The 22,243-nt window shown below is 43.8% G+C and overlaps 1 protein-coding gene across 14 annotated transcripts in view; it reads right to left on the bottom strand.

Annotated features, from left to right (window-relative positions):
• B3GNTL1 (UDP-GlcNAc:betaGal beta-1,3-N-acetylglucosaminyltransferase like 1) overlaps positions 1 to 22,243 on the bottom strand; it is a 132,757-nt gene that overhangs the window by 99,349 nt on the left and 11,165 nt on the right. For all 14 annotated transcript variants that reach the window (XR_006061262.1, XR_009595366.1, XR_006061260.1 and 11 more), the window contains exon 4: positions 13,146 to 13,210. Coding sequence is in view for 7 of the 14 variants with exons in the window: in XM_042256206.2 (XP_042112140.1) it covers positions 13,146 to 13,210 (65 nt within the window). In the remaining 7 variants the exon portion in view is untranslated. The remainder of the gene's footprint in view (positions 1 to 13,145; positions 13,211 to 22,243) is intronic.

Raw genomic sequence — 22,243 nt, 5'->3', positions numbered from 1 at the left:
CACCTAGCCACACAAAAACTTGTACAGGAATGTTTATAGCAGCATTATTTATAACAGTCAAAAAGTGGAAACAACCCAAATGTTCATCAACTAGCAAACAGATAAAGTGTATATTCACACAAAGGACTGCTATGCACCAATTAAAAGAAATGTAGTACATTTCTATGCTATAACATGACGAGCCTTGAAAACATCACGCCAAGTGAAAGACGCCATTCACAGAGACCACATAATGTAGATTCCATTTATATGAAATGTCCAGAACAGGCAAATCCATAGAGACAGAAAGGCTAGTGGCTGCCCACAGATGGGAGCTGGGGGAATGAGGGGTGATTACTAATAGGTACGGGGTTTAATTTTGTGGTGATGGAAAAAGTCTAAAATTAGATTGTGGTGACAGTTGCACAACACTGTGAATATACCAAAAACCGTTGGATTGTACACTTTAACTGGGTGGATTTTATGTGAACTGCATCTCAAGAGAGCTGATAAAAATGTGTTTTTTTAAATCAAATATCAAGGAATTAATTTAACAAAGGACTGTAAGCCCTCTGTATGAAAACTACTCGTGGCTATTGAGATAAATTAAACAAGATCTAAAAAAGTCAACAAACATATAGTCATTGTTAGGAAGACTATTGTAAAGAAGCTGTTCTCACCTAATTGATCTACTGATTCAATATAATCCAATCAAAAGCCTCAAAGCGGATTTTGTGAAAATGAACAAAATTACTCTAACATCTATCCAAAAAATGCAAAAAGATTTTTTTAAAAAATAGCCCTAACTACTACATAGATGAACAAGAGAACATATAGCATGAAATGAGATGTTCAATAAAGCTACACTGTGGTATCAGCGGACAAAAGTGAGACAAGGCAGGCACAGAACACACGAGGAATCACATAAAGGTCAAAATGACTAACTTAGGGTGTTAGTATCCCAGCTGACTTGTGGAGAAGAGGAGGGGAATTACTGACAAGGAACAGGGGGGCATGTGTGACACCGGCCGTGTTCCACTCCCAGGCTGGGCCACGGGCTGCCCTGGAGTGTTCACTCCCTCAAGACTCAGCAGACTGGGCACTTATGATCTGTGCTGTGTTTACATGTTAAACAGAAATAAGCAAAGTCAATTTCAAGTGGGGTTTACATCAAAATAGAAAAGGTTAAAAAAAAAAAGCATCTGGAACATTAAAGAATAACTTCAGGGCCTTCAAGTAAGAGAAAACAACTCATGAAGAAGACAAAAGGCACTGACCATAAAGGAAAAGATCACTAAATCAAACTCCTTAAAGAATTCTATTCATCAACAGACAGCTTTCAGAGAGTGAAAAGACAAGCCACAGAGTGGGAGAAGCCAGACATGGAAGATTATACATGATTCCACTTATAAAATCTTCCAAAACAGGCAGGGCAATATTTAGCTTTGGGGAGGATGAAGAAGGTAACTGTGAAAGGGCAAGAAAGGTGCTACTGAGGTGGTTATTTTCTGTGCTAGTTCAGAAATATTTGCCACATGATAATTTACTGAGCTGTATATTTGCGGTTTATGCTCCTCTCTATGTGTGTGTTTTTTTTTTTTCCCATGATGTACATGATGAAACAAAGAAAAATCTGAACACGACAAGGACTGTCACCAGAACCATTCCTATTTGACATTGCATGGGGGTGTCCCAGCCAGGACAGTGGGCCAAGAACAAAGAAGAAAAACACGTGGACCAGAGAGAGAGGCAGAGTCTTTACTCACAGATACCACGGTCACTAAACAGTGAGTTCTTAATCGAAAAAAACCAAAGGCAAAACAAAACCAACTAAAACAAATAAGGTAATCTATTAATAGTATGTTTATAGCAATAAAACTGGAAGATGAACCATTTTTGTTAGCACCAAAACACATTTGGGAAGTATTTTGTTAAATTTATCGAAAACTACAAAATATTTCTGAGAGAAACTCAAGAAGGCCCAAATAAATCGGCAGATATACCATGTTTATAGATTAGAAGATTCAATATTAAGATTCCCAAACAGAACTATATATTCAATGCAATTTCAATAAAAAAAATCCAAGCAGACTAGACAAGCTGATTCTAAAATTTTGCAGAAATCCCAAAAGAGCTAAAGAGATTTGAAATAATTTTGAAAAGGAAGAACAAAGTTGGAGGATTTACAATACCTGATTTTTTTTTTTTCAATAAAATGACACTGTAGCTTTATCACTATAGATGCTACAGGGTTGAAAGAGACGCATGTACCCCAATATTCATTGCAGCACTTTTTACAATTGCTAGGACATGGAAGCAACCTAGACTCCGCTGTCCTTGGGATTCTCCAGCATGATCACTAAGCGCCCAAATAAATGTTCAACATATTTAGTCATCAGGGAAATGCAAGCTAAAACAATGAGACAGAAACACATGTACACTACAAGGGCTCAAATTTAAAATGCAGACAATTCCAAGTGTTGGAAGAACACGAAACTACTGGAAGTCTCACAGACTGCTGGTGGGAGTGTAAAATGATTCAGTCTCTTTGTAAGATAGTTTTGAAGTTCCTCACAAAGTTACATGTACATGTATTGTATCATCTAGCAATCTATCTCTAGATATTTATCCATGAGAAATGAGCACATATGTTCATGATAAGACCTGTACACAAACTTTCATAGCATCTTTAGTCATAATAGCCAAATACAGGAAGCCACCTAAATGTCCATCAATGGATGACTATATAGATACACAATTTGTGGTTAATCCATGCATTCGGATATACTAGTCAACAATAAAAAGACTGAAGTATTGGTATAAGAAACAATATTGATAAATCTCGAAAACATATGCTGAGCCAATAAAGGCCAACCACAAGAGTACATATTGTATGATTCCATTTACATGAAGTTCTAGAACGGGAGAAAAAACCTAATGTACTGAAAGAACAGATAATATAATTAGATCACTAACCTAAAGAAATCACATTTGCGGTTGCTTCAAGGCATGGGAGAATGACTGCAAAGAGGCATGAGGAAACTTTTTATGGCAATGGAAACATTCTAAATTTGACTAAGTTGGCTTTTACATGTGTGCATACATTTGTCAAACTCATGGAATGTACACTTAAATGAGTGTACTTTATTATATGTAAGTACTATTCCAGTAATACTGATTCTTAAGGTAAGTGAGTGAAAGTCGCTCAGTCATGTCCAACTCTTTGTGACCCCATGGACTATACAGTCCATGGCATTCTCTAGGCCAGAATATTAGAGTGGGTAGCCTTTCCTTTCTGCAGGGGATGTTCCCAACCCAGGATCTGAACCTGGGTCTCCCGCATTGCAGGCCAATTCTTTACCAGCTGAGCCACAGGGGAAGCCCTTTTAAAGTATAATGTCTCTAACAAAGTACACTCAGCGTGGGGCTTCCGGTGCAAGATGGTGGAGTAGAAGGATGAGCCCTCCCCTCCTGAGACAGCGCGGAGACTGCGGCTATCCAGTGCACAACCATGGGCAGGAGGCTGCTGGAGCCCACCGAAAAGGACACTCAGTGTTTAGGGGACAACGAACCTGAGTTCATTCCATGACGCTTTTTGAAAATATTATAATTCTGGGCTTATTGCACAAGCTCCACAGCAGGAATCCCAGAAATGCTCAGTATTATATATTACACAGTATCATCATCCTCTGAACATACTATTTTCACCATTCTAAGTTCCCTTCTAGTCTCTATCTATATGCATATATAATTTTTCAACAGCTATAATTATAGCATAAGAAAAACACAAAAATAACTTAGAATCAAACATGCAATTTTACTACATACACAAAAATTCAAGTTGTGCCTTTTCCTCTGCTGACAGCGCTCCCAACAGAACCCAAAACCTGAGTGCTGCCAATGCCCCTGCCCCCGCTTCTTGCTCTGTCCTGGGTGGGTAGAGGAAGGAATTCCCTTTAATTGGGAGAAAAGACAAGAATCCTCTCCGACCAGCAGGAGATTGGCAGGAAGGCGGGCAGAGGGAGTCTGGAGGCGGAGGGCACGCCTGGCACTGTCCGTGGTCCTGGTCCGCCCAGAGCACACGCATGCAGAGCAGACCGCGCCATCTCTGGGGTGGAATCCACACCATCTTTCCTTACAACTCTGCCACTTCTCCCCAAGTCCACCCTGGGGGTAGGCTCTGCAGGGCAGGAGCTTGGAATTTAGTGCCCACTGGGCCCAGGACACTACCGCAGGAGGCAGAGAGGCCTCTGCTTTCACAGTGCCCACAGTTTGGTAAGACAGTGAGGGACAGTGAAACTGGCAGTAAGGGCCAGACACAGCAGTGGACAAGATGACCACTCAGACCTCAGGAGCCCAGTGGATGAAGAGCCTGGGGCAGCATGGTCCAGCACTGACCGTGATGGGAACAGAAACACGCATGCCGCCTGGGCTGGGTACAGAAGAGCCACTGTGGAGCTCCTTAAAGCCAAGTCTGCCGAGCAGACCTGGAGCCTGAGCCCCTGCAGCAACAGGCCCCAAATCTGCGTTTCTAACAGGCTCTCTCCCTGGCCACCGGGTTTTGGAACCAGCGCTGGGGAGGAGCAGCCCAACAAATACCCAGGTCACTTCCCTTCCCCAAGCCTTAAAATGAAAACACTCTGCACAAATAAAAAATATCTCAAAAGCTCACTAGCGTCTGAAGCATCTTCTCTTTTAAAACACCAAGTTCGTTGGCACTTGGCAAGAACTATAGCTTTCCAAGCACAACAGGTTATGATACCGACAAAACAAGAACATGCAGGGCGCCGAGCGGCTGACGTTGAGGAAGTGTGGGTAGCAAGGGTGCCAAGATTCCTCAGGTCTTTCTTCAACTCTTTTCTGTCTTTCCTCTGTTCAAGAAAAACCCTTCTGAACAGGAGTGTTAAGAATAAGGACTGTCTCTTCTTTCAAAGAAGAGAAGTAGAAGACTCTACACACATGGATCTTCACCAATTTGCAGCTGCCACCAAATAAGGGCTCACCCCTTCCTCCCCCCTCAATAAACCAAGGGCCCAATCCACTTCCCAGCGGTGCTGCTTGAGCTTCCTGGGAAACAGCCATCACTAAAGCACATGGCCCTGCTCCTGAGCTAACTAATACCCTTCAGGCCTTGGGTCCACACAAGTCCATAATTTTTCTCTAAGGAAAGAAGAGGCAAGGGGGAGCAGAAAGGAAAGTGAGTGGTGTGTTTAGATGTTTAAAATTGAGCTGAACTTCAGTGGTTTTCAAATCAAAGTATAACTTTAAAACATGGCAGAAGTATCTTTGACGTGAAAACCACTAAAGTTCAGCTCAATTATAAACATATTTACATGAAAACACACAACCTCCTCTGCACCAGCAGCTTTAAGCCAGGGGAGAGGACTCAGGGACAGCGAGATACCAAGAGACAGTAGCTGGAGGGTCCCCAGCATCTCATGCTCTGGCTCTTCCCGGCCTGGTTGCCTCTCTCCTGGGGCTTCCAAGCAACATGTCTTCCGCTTCGGGTTGAGGGGCAGCAACCCTTACCTGTGGAGCTGAAATTCCCAGGTGGCATACCTGGGAAAGCAGCAGCCTCCACCTGTTCCAGACCTGAACGCACATTTCTCAGCTGTTTTCTAAAGTTGTAGCAGATTCTCTCTAGCTGATAACAATATTCTTTTCTGAATGATCCCGTACTAAAATTGAAGTCAAACAGAAAAATCAGGTGGTCACAGGGAACTATATTCAATATTCTGTGATAAACCATAATGGAAAAGAATATGAAAAGAATATATACATATAAATATACAGTTACTTTGCTGTATAGTAGAAATTAATACGACATTGTAAATCAACTATACTTCAGTAAATTTTTTTAAAAAGTAAGGTGGCATGTGTTGTGGAGACAGGAGAAACAAACTTCCTCACTCTGTTGGGAACATCTGCATTTAGTAAGTTACTGGCAAGGGTGCCATTCTAAATATAGTGAAAATAACATTATTCAGTAGCCCTGTGGTAACCACCATGCCCTGTGGTCAAAAGCTTTGCTCTCAAGAAACCTCAGAGTAAAGTGCGTGGCCTCGTGTTCCACTCCCAGGAGGTACGTGGCGGGAGGCACTCAGTCCTCTCTCTTCTGCGTCCACATTCCTCCCCCTCCCCACAAGCACAGGGAAGAACTGGGGAAACAGAAATACAAACCACTAATATCTACACCGGCCAATATTTCCACTTACCAGAAGTTTGGAAAAAATGTTTAACGGCAAAAGAGGCTGAAATCACTTTTCCAGTCACCTGTAAATCAGTTATTTAAAAGACCTCTCTTCCCCCAACCAGATTCTGTAAGCCAGTTCCTTCTCTGATCCTATAAATTAAAAAAGCCAGACTGCGGTGGGCATGGCACAAGGAGGACTCAGCTTGGCCCAGGGCCCCCCGTCCCACATCTCCTTTCAGACCCAAAGGTGAACGGGGTGGGGGAAGGGTGGCACAGAGCCGAGAACGTGAGGGTCCAGGACAGTCTCTCCAGGAACTCAATGGCCAGCCCAGAGTGCAACAAAAGGCCACAACTGCACAGGAACTCGCGGGGAGAGTAGCTAGCAGCCCCAGGACCGACCACAAGCTCCAGGAGCCTGCAGAGCCGTAGATGCCCTGGGGAGGGCCGTTGTGCCCAGGCACACCAGGAGGGTCTGCAGAGCTGCTGGGAGGATTAGGGACACCAAACGATTAAGCTTCTCTTCACCCGTGAGGCTGGGAGAGAGCTGGGTTTTGAACTGGCCAGAAACATAGGACACCTGGGAACAGATCTCTCCCAGACCCAGCAGAGACTACTCACCCATGGACAGAAGGGCTCAATCCCAGGAGTGGAGGCCGCACACCTCCTGGCTCACCTGCTGCCACGGTCCCTGGGCCATGCGGTCTGGCCTCCAATGGAGCAGAGAGCCATAAACAACCACTAATGAACCTAAGAGGACCCAGGACACAAAACAAAGTAGCAGTCCTCCAGAGTTGCTGGAGGAAAAAACAAAAAAGAAGAGCTCTCAAAGGTGCCCTAGGACGTGGAGGAATGGAAAGCATACATCTAACTTCTAACAGCAAAGGCAAAGACAAAAAGGGTGGTCACAGCTCACAACTGAATAAATGAACTGGAGGGTCAAACTGTAAAATGCAAAGTTATAGAGAAACAGAAATCAAGAGGGAAATGAGCAAATGATAAGACCCAGCATTCAAACACCAGAAGCCAAAGGAAGAAACAAGGCACAAGGAAGGAATTAACAGCCAATACAGAAAATTTCATTTCATCTGAAAAAAACCTTGAGTCTGCATTTTAAAAGAGCTCGCCACATTCCAGAAATGATTCCTGACACACAGAGAAAAATTCTCAAATTCCAAGAAGATGGAAAAAAATCGTATAACTCTTCGGTAACAACCATATTTTAAAAACCAACAAATTCCAACTGATACAGAAAAAGCATGTGACAAAATCCAACACCTGTCCACACGATAAAAATTCTGAGCACGTTAGGAATGGAAGACAATACACTACATGAAAGGCTGGTGCTCCCTCCCAGTTCAGGAGAGGGTGAGGATGTCTGCTCCACACACACGGAAGTTCCAGCCAGAGCAGTAAGGCAAGAAGGCAAATAAAAGGGCCTTGAGATCAGAGGAGAAGAAATAAAACTGCCCACCATTTGCAGATAATGTGACTGTCCGTCTAGAAAATCCTTAGGAATCTACTTTAAAAACCTAGAACCAGTGAGTTTTGCAAGATCAACAGATAAAATGATCACATTTCTAGATGCTAACAATGAACACAGAAATTAGAGATGCTATGTTCATGAACAGGTCCTCCAAAGGAAATGAAATATTTTGATGCAAATTTAACAAAATATGTATATGATCTGTATTGTGAAAAACCACAAGATGTTGATGAAAGAAATCAAAGATGATGTAAGCAAATGCAAAACGTATGTTTACGAAAGGACACTGACACCCCCTTCTAAGTAGGAATTTATTTCCTGACAGCAGTGCCCAGGTCACAGAGTGTGGGTCCTCTGTCTGAAGGCTGGAGACAGAGCCTTCAAGCCCCACAGGAGACGCCAGGCCTGCTTTGCATGGGTTCCCTCTGGGGCGGGTCCCTGTGTTCCTGAGCTTTGTGCTTTGCCTCTCAGGTTTGGAGGGACTGTACCTGAGGACTTCACCTTCCCACAAGGGGATGGGCATCAACCTCCCGCTCACCCGAAACACTGCTGATGGGACACCCTCTGAGACAACTGGGATCTTTGTGTGACTCACTTTCTCTCCAAGATGAATATCCTTGGACACATCAGGGACTGGGAGTGACATTGAGGTTGCCCTGGGTGGCCCTTCCAACCCACTAGAAAGGCACCACTGGACCCAGGCAGCAGTCTGTAGGACGGCTCCTAAGAGCACGCTCTCTGAAGGGCTATACTACAGCGATGGGTGCCAAAAATCCATCTGTAAACACACTCAGGATCGCTCTCCATGGAAATGACAGCCAACAGAATGGCTGGGTTCCAAGATAAGTATACAGAAGTAACAAATTCAATCTAATGTAACCATTTATATTGAACACATAAACCCAAACCCCACTAATTCATTTCACAACCATCTATTACTATCTACTATTTGCCAAGTTCCAGGTGCTTCAGAAACATCAGGGAAAAAACAAGCCCTACTCCGTAAAACAAGCCCTACTCCGTCCGGTGTGGAGCTGGTATTCTACAAGGGAAGGCAAACAAAGACAATAATAAAGGACACAGCACTGAAGGTGAGAAATGTTGCGTGCAGAACTGAGATGCAGGGGCAGGGACATCCCAGATGCAGGCAGGTCCCACCACCACGCAGAGGGGTGAGAGTATCACTGAGAAGCCAGAGGGGATGGTGGGCCACGCAAGTACTTGAGAGAAAGACAAAGGGCACGGCCTGGGGTGGGAGCGGGAGGCACGGTAGCTGCAGTCAGGGGCGGCTGGGGAGGCAGCGACTTCAGGGCCTGAGGTCACCTGAGCTTTGGCCTTCGCTGTCTCCATCTGTCTGTCTGCTGCTGTATGTCCTGCACCCGCTGAGGCACCTGGCACACCCAGGTACCGATCTGATGAATGAAGGAGCTCTGGTCCAGGAGCAGCATGGGAGCTGGCCTCCAGCTATGCTATTGCTCCTAATGAAATACATTCTGAATCCAGACACAGTCACCAGACTGCATCCCAGGAAGCTAACAAGTCAAAATACAACCTCGATGCCCCAGCAAAGGGGCCTCGTGAACCCACTCTTCCTGCAGAAATGGTCCATTTTGACACAGGCTGTGGTCGTACTGCACTGGCATCACTCCTGCACTGAGACAGAACACACTGGTCATGCTCAAGCCGGGTGTTCACTGGAGACAACAACCATCTTTTCCCAGAAAGCACGTGCTCAGTGGGCTGAGACCCATTTCCCACACCCCCTGCCCAAAGCCCAGGCCAAAGGAGAGGTCTCTACAGGAGGCCCTGTGGGGCATCCCACATAGGAGATGCCTTCTTCATTAAGTGACCAGAGGGCTTTGTCAGAGTTGGGGCACAAATCACAGGTACCCAGGGAGGCAACGAGAAGAAGGCAGTGCCCCTTCTGAGATTTCTGGACAGACACTTGGCCTAATACCATCACTCAGTTTAAAGGGCATTCTACAAAAATGCCTGGGAATCTCTGAAAACATCAAGATGAAGAAAGTCAGGGAGGGCCTGCAGAATGTTCCAGATGAGGAGATGAGAGACTCCCAGGTAAAGGCAACATGGATTCTGGGGCCCTTAGGTGACTGTGAAGGAGGTGGGCACTAGGGTCAGCCCCCTGTTGGCAGGATATCCTTGCTCTGGGTCAGAGGAGATGTCCTTGTTTGCAGGAAATACACACGGACGGGCTCAGGGATGATGAGGAACGGGTCAGCAATGCTGGCCTTGAAAACAGAGTTTTCTGTACTATCCCTACAGCTTTCCTCGCAGTTGGAAGGGGAAGTGGGTAAAAAGATGCAAACACACGTCATGAAGAAAGGAAACCCACAGGGCCAATCAACATGGGGTGATACCAACCATGGCTCAAGACCAGGGCGCACACATCAAAGCACAGTGAGGCTCCAGCCTACTCCTGCCCGCTGGTCGAGATCTAAGAGCCTGAGGGCACCCAGCGCTGGGGAGGCGCGGGACCCATAGTGACCCGCCAGGAGCGACAACGTCTCCAGCCAGTCTCCAGCCACATGGCAGCAGCACAGCTCCTCTCCTGTAGATAAACAGCTCGTCCCCGGAGGCCTGGGCACTCACTTCTGGGTGTGAACCCCAGAGGAACTCTCGTATGTGTACAACAGGGGGTGCGTGCAAGAACGTCCCCAGCAGCTATGCACAAGGGCAAGAGCGTGGAAACGGCCTGGGTGCCCGTCAGCGGGAGCACGGGTGAATACGTGCAGTGTGTTTGCCCAGTGGAATGTTGTACAGCGGACGAATGAATGAGCTGCAGACAATAGAGAGACAGAACGGAACAGAAAGTCTGGAAATAAACCTACACTGACACGGCCAATTGATTCTCAACAAAGCACTGGGGCAATACAACCGCGAAAAGAAAGTCTCTTCAACACTGGTGCAGCTTAATATCCATATGAAAAAATTAACCCCTGCTTCCTACCACAGGAGACACAGAAATGAACACAAGGTGGATGATGGGTCTAAATACAAAAGTAAGAAAACAAGAGAATAATTTCAAGCAGAGACTTCTCAGAAAAAAAAAAATTAACTATAAAAAGAGAAAAGTCAATGATTTGAACTTCATCAAGATTTAAAACTTCTGCTTATCAAAAGACGCCATTAAAATATGAAAAGGCAAGTCACATGGAGAAAATACTCAGGAAGCAGGTATCTGACAAAGGACTTGTATCCAGAATACATATCAAACACTGACAACCAATAAGACAATCCAATTTTTTTTAAAAATGGGCAAAGATTTCGATATCTCACAAAAGAGGACTTATGAATGGCCCGTAAAGCGATGAGAAGGTGCTCAACATCACTAGCCATCAGGGAATGTAACTGAAAAAAATGAAATGCACTTCGATTCTGCTAGAGGGGTTGAAGCCAAGGCTGACTCATCAGTGCTGGGAGAATGTGGAACAGACAGATGGGCCACACTGCCCCTGGCAGGTCCCTTTACCTGTGGTTCTTCAACCCCGCACCTTTTATCTTCCCGAGAGAAATGGCACACACACCCACAGGAACATTTACATGGGGATGTTTATGGCACTTTTATTAAAATAACCCAAACTAGTAACTGCTTGAATGCTAAATGCAGGTGCTCACACTGCGTGGCCTCTGTCTGGGAGCAGCTCTGGTTGACAGAATCATCGTCTGCTCCGATTCGGCTGTGAGTGACAGGGGTGTGTACGGATGTCAGAACCCTCACGTTGCTCGTTTTGTTCAACATTTTCACATTTTGATGCAAAATGAAAATCTTGCCTTTCACTGTATATAAATTCTCCCTCAATTCAAAAACAAAAACAAAACAGAACGAACTACAATGCCGTGCAACAATACGGATGGACCTTGACAATATAAGTTTAAAAAGTTCCAGAATATTTTATACAGCCTGGTACCCTTCTTATAAAGTTAAATACAACTAAAATTTTTTAATTGTTTTTTTTTTTTTTTTTCCAGATTTGCTTAGACACCAAAAAGTTCAGCAGGGAGTGGGGACAGGGTGTTGTGTGGTGGTTGCCAGGAGTGGAAGGCAGTGTAAACAAGGTTGGAGCAGGAGTTAGCACTAGTCTTGGACAGCAGGATTATGGGTGCTGAGCGTTAGCAAAAGAGACATGGGCACAGAAACAAACAAGGAGATGGATGCACGGCCCAGCAACAAGGATGCGTCCTGAACCCAGGGTCAGGGTTCATCCAGTTCTGTGCCCCTGAGACCCGGGGACTTACGGTCACAAAGAGGGAAAGGAATTACCATGGACACTGGAAAATAAACTAAGATTTCTGCTCAGAACCTATGGGACACCACACAGCTGTCACGAGAAGAAAACGACTGCCTTACATTGCACTTCAGAGAAGGGGAAGGGCTGCAAGTATGGAGCCCAGGGTCCAATTTCAGGTGTCAGAGGTGGAGCACCAGGACGAATCCAGATGCAAAACCACAAAGATCAAAAATCAAAGAAACAAACAGAAATAGAGGAAAAGGAGCCCCAAGGGCAGAGGTCAGACAAAAGGAGTGCAGCCCCACCTTACGCCCCCAGGCCTGGAGGGGGCCAAGGGAAGACTGCCTACAGATAAATGTTCTCAGAGTGCCACGAAAAAGAAAATCTACACATGAGTATACACAACACATACAATTGCGGGTTCTTTTTTCACTCACAATCATCATTTGTCATGTTATTAAAAGTTCTTTATGAACATTACACTAATTTTCTCATACAGATTGACCACAATTAACTTCACCATTACTCTCCTGTCCAGTATTAACTTGTTTCCATTACCTAACTTTCCATTATAATTAATAACACTAGAGCTTCTTTGTATATATATCTTTTCCAGAATTTCAAGGATACCTAGAGTGAAATTCAGGGTCCAGAGCATAAGTCTTTTTAAAGTTCTTAATACAAAATGCAAAATTATGCTGTCAACGCTACCAGTTCACACGGCATTTCCAAACACTGAGTATCTACATGTTTAGAGAACTTGGTTAATTTTATTTTTAAAAGTAGCACCAAACTAATTCAATTTGTGTTTGATCACAAATGATGTAACATTTTTAAAAATCATTGCTTGCATATCTACCTTTGAAAGTCTCCACTCCTGTCCTTTTATGTTTATCTACTATTTGTTATTCTTTGTGTTTTCTCACCAACTTGCATGAATTAGTTCTATTAAAGGCTATTAATCTTTTAAGTATTGTACCTGCCAACATCTCCTTAGTTTATCTTCACTTTGTTTATATGCTTCTCTGTTGTACAATTTTCTGTTCTTATGTAACCTCATTTATCAAAAATCAATCCCCTCAACAGGTGCTACAGGAATTACACAGAAACAACTTGCCAATGTCAGAGACTGATTATAACATATTAGAATAATGATTTTGAAGACCTACACTAAAATGTTATATCTCTTATTTACTGAACCAACATATAGTCAGACATGTTAAACAAAACAGTTACTTACCGCATCCAAGAAGCAAAGGTAAGACCCTGAGCTCTGTGCTACTGCTTGATTTTTAGAATATCCAACTGATAAAAGAGAAAAGGAAAAGCTCTTTTAGAATTCAGTTTTAGTGGATTCTCTTGCATAAAACTTACTGCGATATACACGGTAGGAAAGCTAGGAACACTCTTCACTGCCAAGTAAAAAATCAGACCAATTTAGGTGAAACTGATGCAGTGAATATAATGATAACAGACAATAGTCCACCCAGTACTAGTGTAAAGGCAGAATGCGCTCACAGAAGGGAAATAAAGCTGGCAAACAGCTACCCAGCACAGCACAAAGGTAACCCTGGACAGTATCTTTAAAGCACAAAATTACAATGACCCTGAATGGAAGGACTTGAATAGAACTGGCAGAAACACTTTCTCTAAAGCCTCTGCTGATAAAAGTCACGATACAGTTACCTGACAGATGGGGCCACAAACACATGAGAGATCGGCTTGCAGAAGCAGCTCACTGGACTGGACGCATCACAGGCACAGGTTTCACTGAACACGTGTTCCGGGGATGAGTTTCAGGCCCTGTCAGTGTCCACTCTTCCTACACGTCCTGGGACCCCCCAGCTCCCCCAGAAGATGCAGACTGAACTTCAACAAGACGTGACTGGCACAAGAACCCCTCATGGAATAGAAAATAGACCACGTGTATGAAAATCCTGGCCACACACAGAGTTGGTGCCACTTGCACTGCTGAGCACCGGGACGGCACGTGGAGCACAAAGGCTGCAGATTCACCTGTGCCTAGAAATCAGGGAAGCGGTGCCCCAGGGATGGGGGCTTCCAGGGCTGGTGAGGTCAGCTCTGCCTCAGGGAGCTGGCTGCAGGGTGTGTTCAGTTTGTGGAAAAACAATTGAGCTGTACTTTGATGATAGGTGTACTTTCCTACATGGATATTACATTTTAAAAAATGGTTTAAAATCCCAGTCTTCAAAGAAATTACAACAGAGTTGGAAAGAGAGGTAACCAAAAACCTATGTAAAGTGCCAAACGAATGGTGGGAAGCACTAGGCAGGCTTATGGAGAGGAGATGAGACCATGGCAGAGGAGGTCAGAGAGGCAACAGGAGTGTAAATTCAGAGAATGAGGTTCCGAGTGATGGGCTGGGCAGTGAGCAACATGGGGAGCACAGACAGCACTCACAGGGAGGGCAGCTAGGGAAGGCTTCAGAACAGGAAGAGCGCAGAAATCAACACACAGCAGGCCCAGTCGGCATGCCCAGGGCGGGGCAGGTTAGAGGAGGCACTGAGAACCAAAGAAGGAGCCAGGGGCCTTTGTGGGGCACAATTCCCACCTCCCTAGAAAAGAGGTTCCAGTACCCTAATCGCATTACAGAGACACAGATTTGGTGCCACCCTGGAAAGTCACCCAAAGCAGAACAGGTGTGTGCAGAATTAAAACAATAAATCCCTCTGACTCAAAGCTGAGATGACCTGAAGACTGTGGTCCGTCCCAGGGGACACCAGCAAAGGTCTGTCCCAGGCCTCACCCCAGGTGCTCCGCAATTTTCTGCAGTTAGGGGAGCAGGTGGAGAAAGCAGGTCCCTCCTGTTACTCAGCCATGCTCTGGAGCACTGCAACCACAAGGATGGACCACGGCCCTCGCGCAGGGTGTCAAAGGGTATGACCCAGAGCCGTGTCTGGCTATTATCACGTGAAGTAGCACCTTAATTTCCAGCATTAATCCTAGAGCTTGGCCAACCCAAACCACTTAGTGGGACTGTCACAGATTTCAAAGAACCACAGGTATATATAACAAGCAAGCAAAGGAAAAGCACAGAAGGGGAGGCAGGAGCCTGCCTCCTGACCCCTGGGGATGGATTAGCAGCTAGAGCTGAATCTCCATCATCACTGCAAAGCAAGGCAGGCCCAGAGAAAGAGCGCATGGAATCAAAACGAAAAAAAAAATGGGAAGAGACTTTTCATAATCACTTTGAAATCAGCAAGAAAGTGGTTTTATTGGCGTTGGGTTTTAGAAGGGGAAAAATTGACCCCAAGAATTTGGGTAATGAAGGAAAACGCATCTACCAAGGAAGCTGAAAGTTTCTCACGATGAGTCTTGTGTTTGGCAAAGATAAGGAATTTGCTTTAATATTACTGCCTTGAAAAGTCAAATGTTTGTGCCAGGGCCTGATGTCTGGGGAGGCCTGTCCCTTTGTGAGGGGAGTCGGTTGCCATGGTCACAGCAGGAAATCTCCCGCCTCGGTGCGATATTAACATTCCTAACTCTTGGAGAGAAGAGGGTGGGATTGTGTTTTACTTCAGTTTTAGCAAGTGATCACATTATTAAGAAATGTTTTGCTCTATTATGATATGAAATAATAGTAAATGAATCTTAACTCAATTTAAATACCCAACACTTCTAAAAATAGATACTTTGGATCTACAGTATCCAATAGTCGATGTAACATTGCCTATTTAAGAAAATATTATTATAGGAAAATGTGTCCTTTCTGACATAATCAAATTAACTCCATTTTATTAATGTGTAACACAGGATTCCCATGAATTCGCCTTATCCAACCTCAAAGAGACAGCAGAATCATTTCTTTACAATATTACAATTTACTTTTTTGTAGAATACATACAAAGGTGATGTGGCTCAAGTTATATCTACTCTATAAAAAGCATTTTGTGAAAGATAAAACTTGCTTTTAGAGTAGAGATTATACAACCAATCACAGGAATCATCAAAATGCCTTTAACTTACTCTCATTCCACTACGGAAGATGCAAAACATCTTAATTTTAAAAAATCTTCAAAGGTTGTTCATAGTCGTTGTTGCCGTTCAGTTGCTCAGTCATGTCTGACTCTGCCGTCCCATGGACTGCAGCACGCCAGGCTTACCTGTCCTTCACCATCTCCCAGAGCTTGCTCAAACTCACGTCCATTGAATCGGTGATGCCATCCAACCATCTCATCCTCTGTCATCCCCTTCTCCTCCTGCCTTCTATCCTTCCCAGCATCAGGGTCTTTTCCAGTGAGTCAGTTTTTTGCATCAGGTGACCAAAGCACTGGAGATTCAGCTTCAGCATCAGTCCTTCCAGTGAATATTCAGGACTGATTTCCTTGAGGTTGGACTGGCTGGACCTCCTTGCAGTCCAAGAGACTCTCAAGAGTCTTCTCCAACACCGCAGTTCAACAGCATCAATTCTTCGGCATGTTTCAGAAGGAAGTTGAAATACACGTTCCCCAATAACTGATCTATAAACAATTTCTAACAGACTAAGCAAGAGAGTTCCAGAAAAACATCTATTTCTGCTTTATTGACTATGCCAAAGCCTTTGACTGTGTGGATCACAATAAACTGTGGAAAATTCTGAAAGAGATGGGAATACCAGACCACCTAACCTGCCTCTTGAGAAATCTGTATTCAGGTCAGGAAGCAACAGTTAGAACTGGACATGGAACAACAGACTGGTTCCAAATAGGAAAAGGAGTATGTCAAGGCTGTATATTGTCACCCTGTTTATTTAACTTCTATGCAGAGTACATCATGAGAAACGCTGGACTGGAAGAAACACAAACTGGAATCAAGATTGCTGGGAGAAATATCAATCACCTCAGATATGCAGATGACACCACCCTTATGGCAGAAAGTGAAGAGGAGCTAAAGAGCCTCTTGATGAAAGTCAAAGAGGAGAGCGAAAAAGTTGGCTTAAAGCTCAACATTCAGACAACAAAGATCATGGCATCCGGTCCCATCACTTCATGGGAAATAGATGGGGAAACAGTGGAAACAGTGTCAGACTTTATTGTTTTGGGCTCCAAACAGATGGTGACTGCAGCCATGAAATTAAAAGACGCTTACTCCTTGGAAGAAAAGTTATGACCAACCTAGATAGTATATTAAAAAGCAGAGACATTACTTTGCCGACTAAGGTCTGTCTAGTCAAGGCTATGGTTTTTCCTGTGGTCATGTATGGATGTGAGAGTTGGATTGTGAAGAAAGCTGAGCGCCGAAAAATTGATGCTTTTGAACTGTGGTGTTGGAGAAGACTCGAGAGTCCCTTGGACTGCAAGGAGGTCCAACCAGTCCATTCTGAAGGAGATCAACCCTGGGTTTTCTTTGGAAGGAATGATGCTAAAGCTGAAGCTCCAGTACTTTGGCCACCTCATTCGAAGAGTTGACTCATTGGAAAAGACTCTGATGCTGGGAGGGATTGGGGGCAGGAGGAGAAGGGGACGACCCAGGATGAGATGGCTGGATGGCATCAAGGACTCGATGACGTGAGTCTGAGTGAACTCCGGGAGTTGGTGATGGACAGGGAGGCCTGGCGTGCTGTGATTCATGGGGTCCCAAACAGTTGGACATGACTGAGCGACTGAACTGAACTGACTGAACAGACTAAAGATAATGAAAACAAGAAATATTTGGGGGGATATATTAAAAATGTGCACCAGATAATGAAGAAGAGGAGGAGGAAGAAGACAGTAACAGAACAGCTGCTACACTTCTTGAGAGCCCACCACATGCGGCCTCTTCTGGAACCCTGCTCCCATCAGCTTGTCCTACACCCTCCCAACACCCACGTGGGCACTACTGATATGGCTTGTTCACAAAGAAGGAAATCAAGGCATGGGTTGGGTGCAGTGGACCCAACTGTGGAGCCCTCACCCACCAACAGGCACCTCTGCATGGGGTCACTGTGCAACGTCAAAGAACACAGTCTTTCCATAGGAACCTTCTAAAAGCAGGAAAAAAAAAAAAAAAGAGCTTTCTTCTTTTAAAGGACCAAGATTTTAAAACTATTTGTGATTTTTAATTTTTTTCTAAAATATTTTCTACAGTTTTCTGCTTTCCTAGGTAGAGGGCACTGGCTGCTATTTGTGAGGAACACGAGGCAGGGCAGGGGAGCCTGTTTTGGGAGAGAAGTTTGTTTCATTCGCAAAAGTCCAATTGTTTCTTAACTCACCTTCACCAACATTCACCCTTTACTTGTCCCCCTCCCCCAAGAAACAAAAACAAAAATACTGGCTGGAAGCTACAAAAGGCAAAGCAAAGGGCACTTGTCCTGGTTGCCCTCGGTGGGAGGATAAGCCCCTTCACAGAACAGTGTTCCTTAACAGATAGTGTTCAGAGATGTTTAAACCCGTTAGAGGGCGGGCCCCAGAAAGCTCAACTCGGGGGTGGGGGATGAACTCCAGGTAAATCAGCAAGTCCCCCAGGGGCAGCAACACAGTCCTCCCAGAACTCAGGCGAGAACCACGTGAACTTGCAAGGGGCACAAGCAAGAATCATCAAGTGAAAGTGAACGCCCCGCGATGGAAGAAAGGACCAGAGAGAAAGCAGGAAGATGAGAAGGGGGCTTATAGGACGAGAGGTGTAGAGAGAGCAGGACTATCTCTCCCACTCACACCTTTCCCCTGAGAGCTATCCTGATTGCTCCAGTCCTAACCCAAACCATACTGACCCCCTCACCGGGAAAGGATCTGAGCAGCGGCGACCCTGTGTGTTGGTAAGTCACCCACTGGGTCAGAACAGGATCTCAAAGTGAACACCCCCTTGGATCTCATCTGAGGGGTATTCCAGGAGGATCCCAAAATCTTTAGCTGTGTCAGGAGCTAACAAGACTCACTCAGGACCAAGCCCACCATAGAGTGGAGGTGAAGCTGCACATTCCTGAGGGTTTTAAAGGAGTGGATGTACCTCAGTATCTCTTGGGAAGATTCTTTACAAACCCCCTGCTATGTTTGTACCCCAGACAAATTACACAAGAAAATCTTAGCATAGCAGGACTTGGGCATCAGGTTTCCTAAAGCCCCCTAGACTATTCTAACATGCAGCCAAAATTAAAGAAAGATATGACTCCTAAAAGTTACAGGAACCTTTCCACCAGCCAGTCTTTATCATCTGTCCTGCATCCACCTTCAGTTCTAGCAGTCTGTGCAGGCATATAAACTTATTCTCAAGTTTTACCTGAAAACTGTAAAGTCAAACTACTAGAAGCACAATACATTACAATTAAAGCTAAGAATGCAAAGCTGATCATTCTGTAAAGAAACAAGGGTAAATGAAGAAACTACCACATCTTGACCCAGCTTCATGAAATTTCAAAACTCAAAACAAAAAGAGAAAAATCTTAGACACTTTCAGAAAAGATATCTTTAAAATAATAAGAATCAGACTGACAGAAGATTTCTTACTGGAATCAGCAGACACCAGAAGATAATGAGGCAATTACTCCAAAAGTCTAAGGAAAAATATTTTGTACCTAGAATTCTATACACAGCTAAACTGTCAAATAAGCATAGTACAAAATAAAGACATTTTCAGACATGTAAATACCCTGAATATTTTACAATCCACATACCAGATATGGAAAAACTACTTGAAGAAGTTTTTCAGAGAAAGGAAAAAGGAACATAAGAATAAAACTAAATAAAATAAAAAGCGAAGGGGAAAAAAAACAAACAGTGGCACATGCATATAAAGTAGAAGGGAATCAAGCAGAAGATTTTTTAAAGGCTCCATAGATCTTGACACCTGGGAATCCCCTCAATGTGCAGCCCGGGGTTAGCAGCAGAGTCATTTCAGTTCCTCTTCCAAGTCTAATCCACTAGGTGGTCTGCAGTGAAGAACGGTTACTTATTTAAAAAACCACTAGCGCTGTTTTTACAAGGTTTAAACGGTTGGAATCAACTTATTAATCAAGTTTATAAAACAACAAGAGTTACAGAACAGAATGTGAAGATTATAAACGCTGACAATATAAATATAGCAAACTAAAACTCTGAGGGAGGAAAAAAGAGAAAGGGAAGTGTGAAGTCCCTTCAGTGGGTTAAATGTTTCCTCTTTCATAGCAAGTATCAACTGATTCTGTGAGTTAAATAAATCCAGTAGGAACTAAGAAACACTGGTTGTTCCTAGGGTATGGGGCTTTTACATTTCATTGCAGACTTTCCTATATGCCTACATTTTTTTTTAAACCACATTTTCTTTATTTTAAAAATATCTGCAATTAGTCAAAGCAGACATTTATTCATGAAAATAAGTAAATGGTTTTCCTGCCATCTAAACGTAGGCTGGAAGCTAGTTTACTGGGGAGGTTGAAACAAAAGGGGGCCGAATTGTTCTATGCAGTCATTGCTCTTACAAAGCTACGTTATCAAGCCCCAGATGGAGCCAGACATGTAACTCACACAAGAAAACTACAAACCAATGTTCTCTGTGTACACAGATGTAAAAATCCTTAAGAAAGCGTATCAATTTCATTGCATAAAAACACTATACTGTCACTGTTGATTAATTTTGGCACTGTAAGAGTGATTCATTATTAAGAAAAATACTGATGTAATTTACCACAATAAAAATTTGGGGAGGGAAAAAAAAATCACCTTAACAGATATCTAAAAGACATTTAATTAAATTATATACTCAAACCTCATTTTCTGAAGGCTTACTAAATTAGAGATATCAAGGTACCTGATAAAAGTATCTATCAGGAAGCAATAGTAAATATCATGCCTGTAACGTGGAAACACTACAAACATTTCCACTAAGACAGCACAATAAAGTTAGTGTGATCCCACATTGTTCTTCTAGACTTCCTACCCCAATGCTACTTATGAAAACAAAGAATAAATCAGAAATAAAGAAACAAAACTGAAATATTTATTCAGGATTAGATTGCCTAACTAGAAAATCCAAGATAATGTGATAAACTATTGGCATTGGATATGACAGGGAACCAAAGAAACTGGGAGTCTTCCCTCTCTACCCAAGTCAACACTACAGGCAAAAGATCATAAGGCTCTGAACACCCAGTTGAAAAACTGTAGGAACCTCAAGAGGAGCCAGAAAGAGGCCGTAGGCTGGTGTGGAAGGAAACCCAACACCGCAGTTCGGGGGCTTGCTTGGCAGGAACTTCTGGACCGTGTTCTTTCCTCCCCCCACTGCTGTTTGGCGAGCCGACTGCCCAGCCGTCCCTCCATCTCTGCGAAGCACAGGAACTGCAGGTTCAGGAGACAGCACAGGATGGGAGAAGCTGCTCCCGCAAATACACAAGGCCAGCCACCTAAGGCCTCCCCTTCTCTTCTCCCTGTCCACTCTGAAAAGGAACAGAGTAAGACGGAAGCACGAATGGAAGGGAAGCGAAAGGGAGGAAGGCAAAAGCAGTACAGGCAGGTTACCCAAGAGACAAGCTCACCTGAATGGGGCAGGGCTCTGGGGGCAGAAGCGAAGTCGCTCAGTCGAGTCCGACTCTTTGCGACCCCATGGACTGTACCCTACCACACTCCTCCATCCACGGGATTTTCCAGGCAAGAGTACTGGAGTGGGTTGCCATTTCCTTCTCATGGACGAAAAGAAGGATAATAAAGCTTGTGATGAAATTTCTTCATCACAGTATTCACCAGCCAACACTCAAATGCACCAGATAAAGACATACAAAAGGTATAAGAATTCATTGCCAACAGACCATCACTACAAGAAATGTTTTAAACTGCCCCTCAGGCAGAAGAAAAAGCAGATGGGCATCTGGTTCTATTCAAAGAAATGAAGAGCACTGAAAACCATAATTCTATGAGTAAATGAGTAATTTTCTTTCTTATTATTTCACTCTCTTAAAAAGATGATTGACTATTTAAACCAAGTTAATACCAGCATTTGTGGGGTCTACAGCACATGTAAAAGTAGAATGCATGACAACAGCTTCAAAAAAGGTAGGAAGGGAGAAATGGCCATGCACTGTCCAGTTCTCACACTATACATGAGGTTCTACATATATTTGAGGGATTGAACTTGCTAAGTTGTATATACTATAAACTCAAACCAACCATTAAAACAGCAAAAAAGGGAACTGTAACTATTAAGCCAACAAAGAAGATGAAGAAGAACCATAAGGAATTTTTATTGGAGCTGGTATGATAGCATGCAGAGCTCCACAGCTGCTTGCCAGCAAAACTGGTGAAACTTATTTTTAAAAACCCAACCATTTACAGTTTCTGGAAATAGCCCTAAGGGCACCAAGCAAATGAAAAAAAAATTATTCAAGAAAATCTACTAAAACTCAGTAATAGTAATATCAAAAACCTCAGATATGCAGATGACACTACCTTT

The sequence above is a fragment of the Ovis aries genome, chromosome 11 (assembly GCF_016772045.2).
Source record: "Ovis aries strain OAR_USU_Benz2616 breed Rambouillet chromosome 11, ARS-UI_Ramb_v3.0, whole genome shotgun sequence".
In the NCBI taxonomy this organism is placed as follows: domain Eukaryota; kingdom Metazoa; phylum Chordata; class Mammalia; order Artiodactyla; family Bovidae; genus Ovis; species Ovis aries.
The sequence above is the reverse complement of the archived record's forward strand: the minus strand, read 5'-3'. Positions and strand labels throughout refer to the sequence as shown.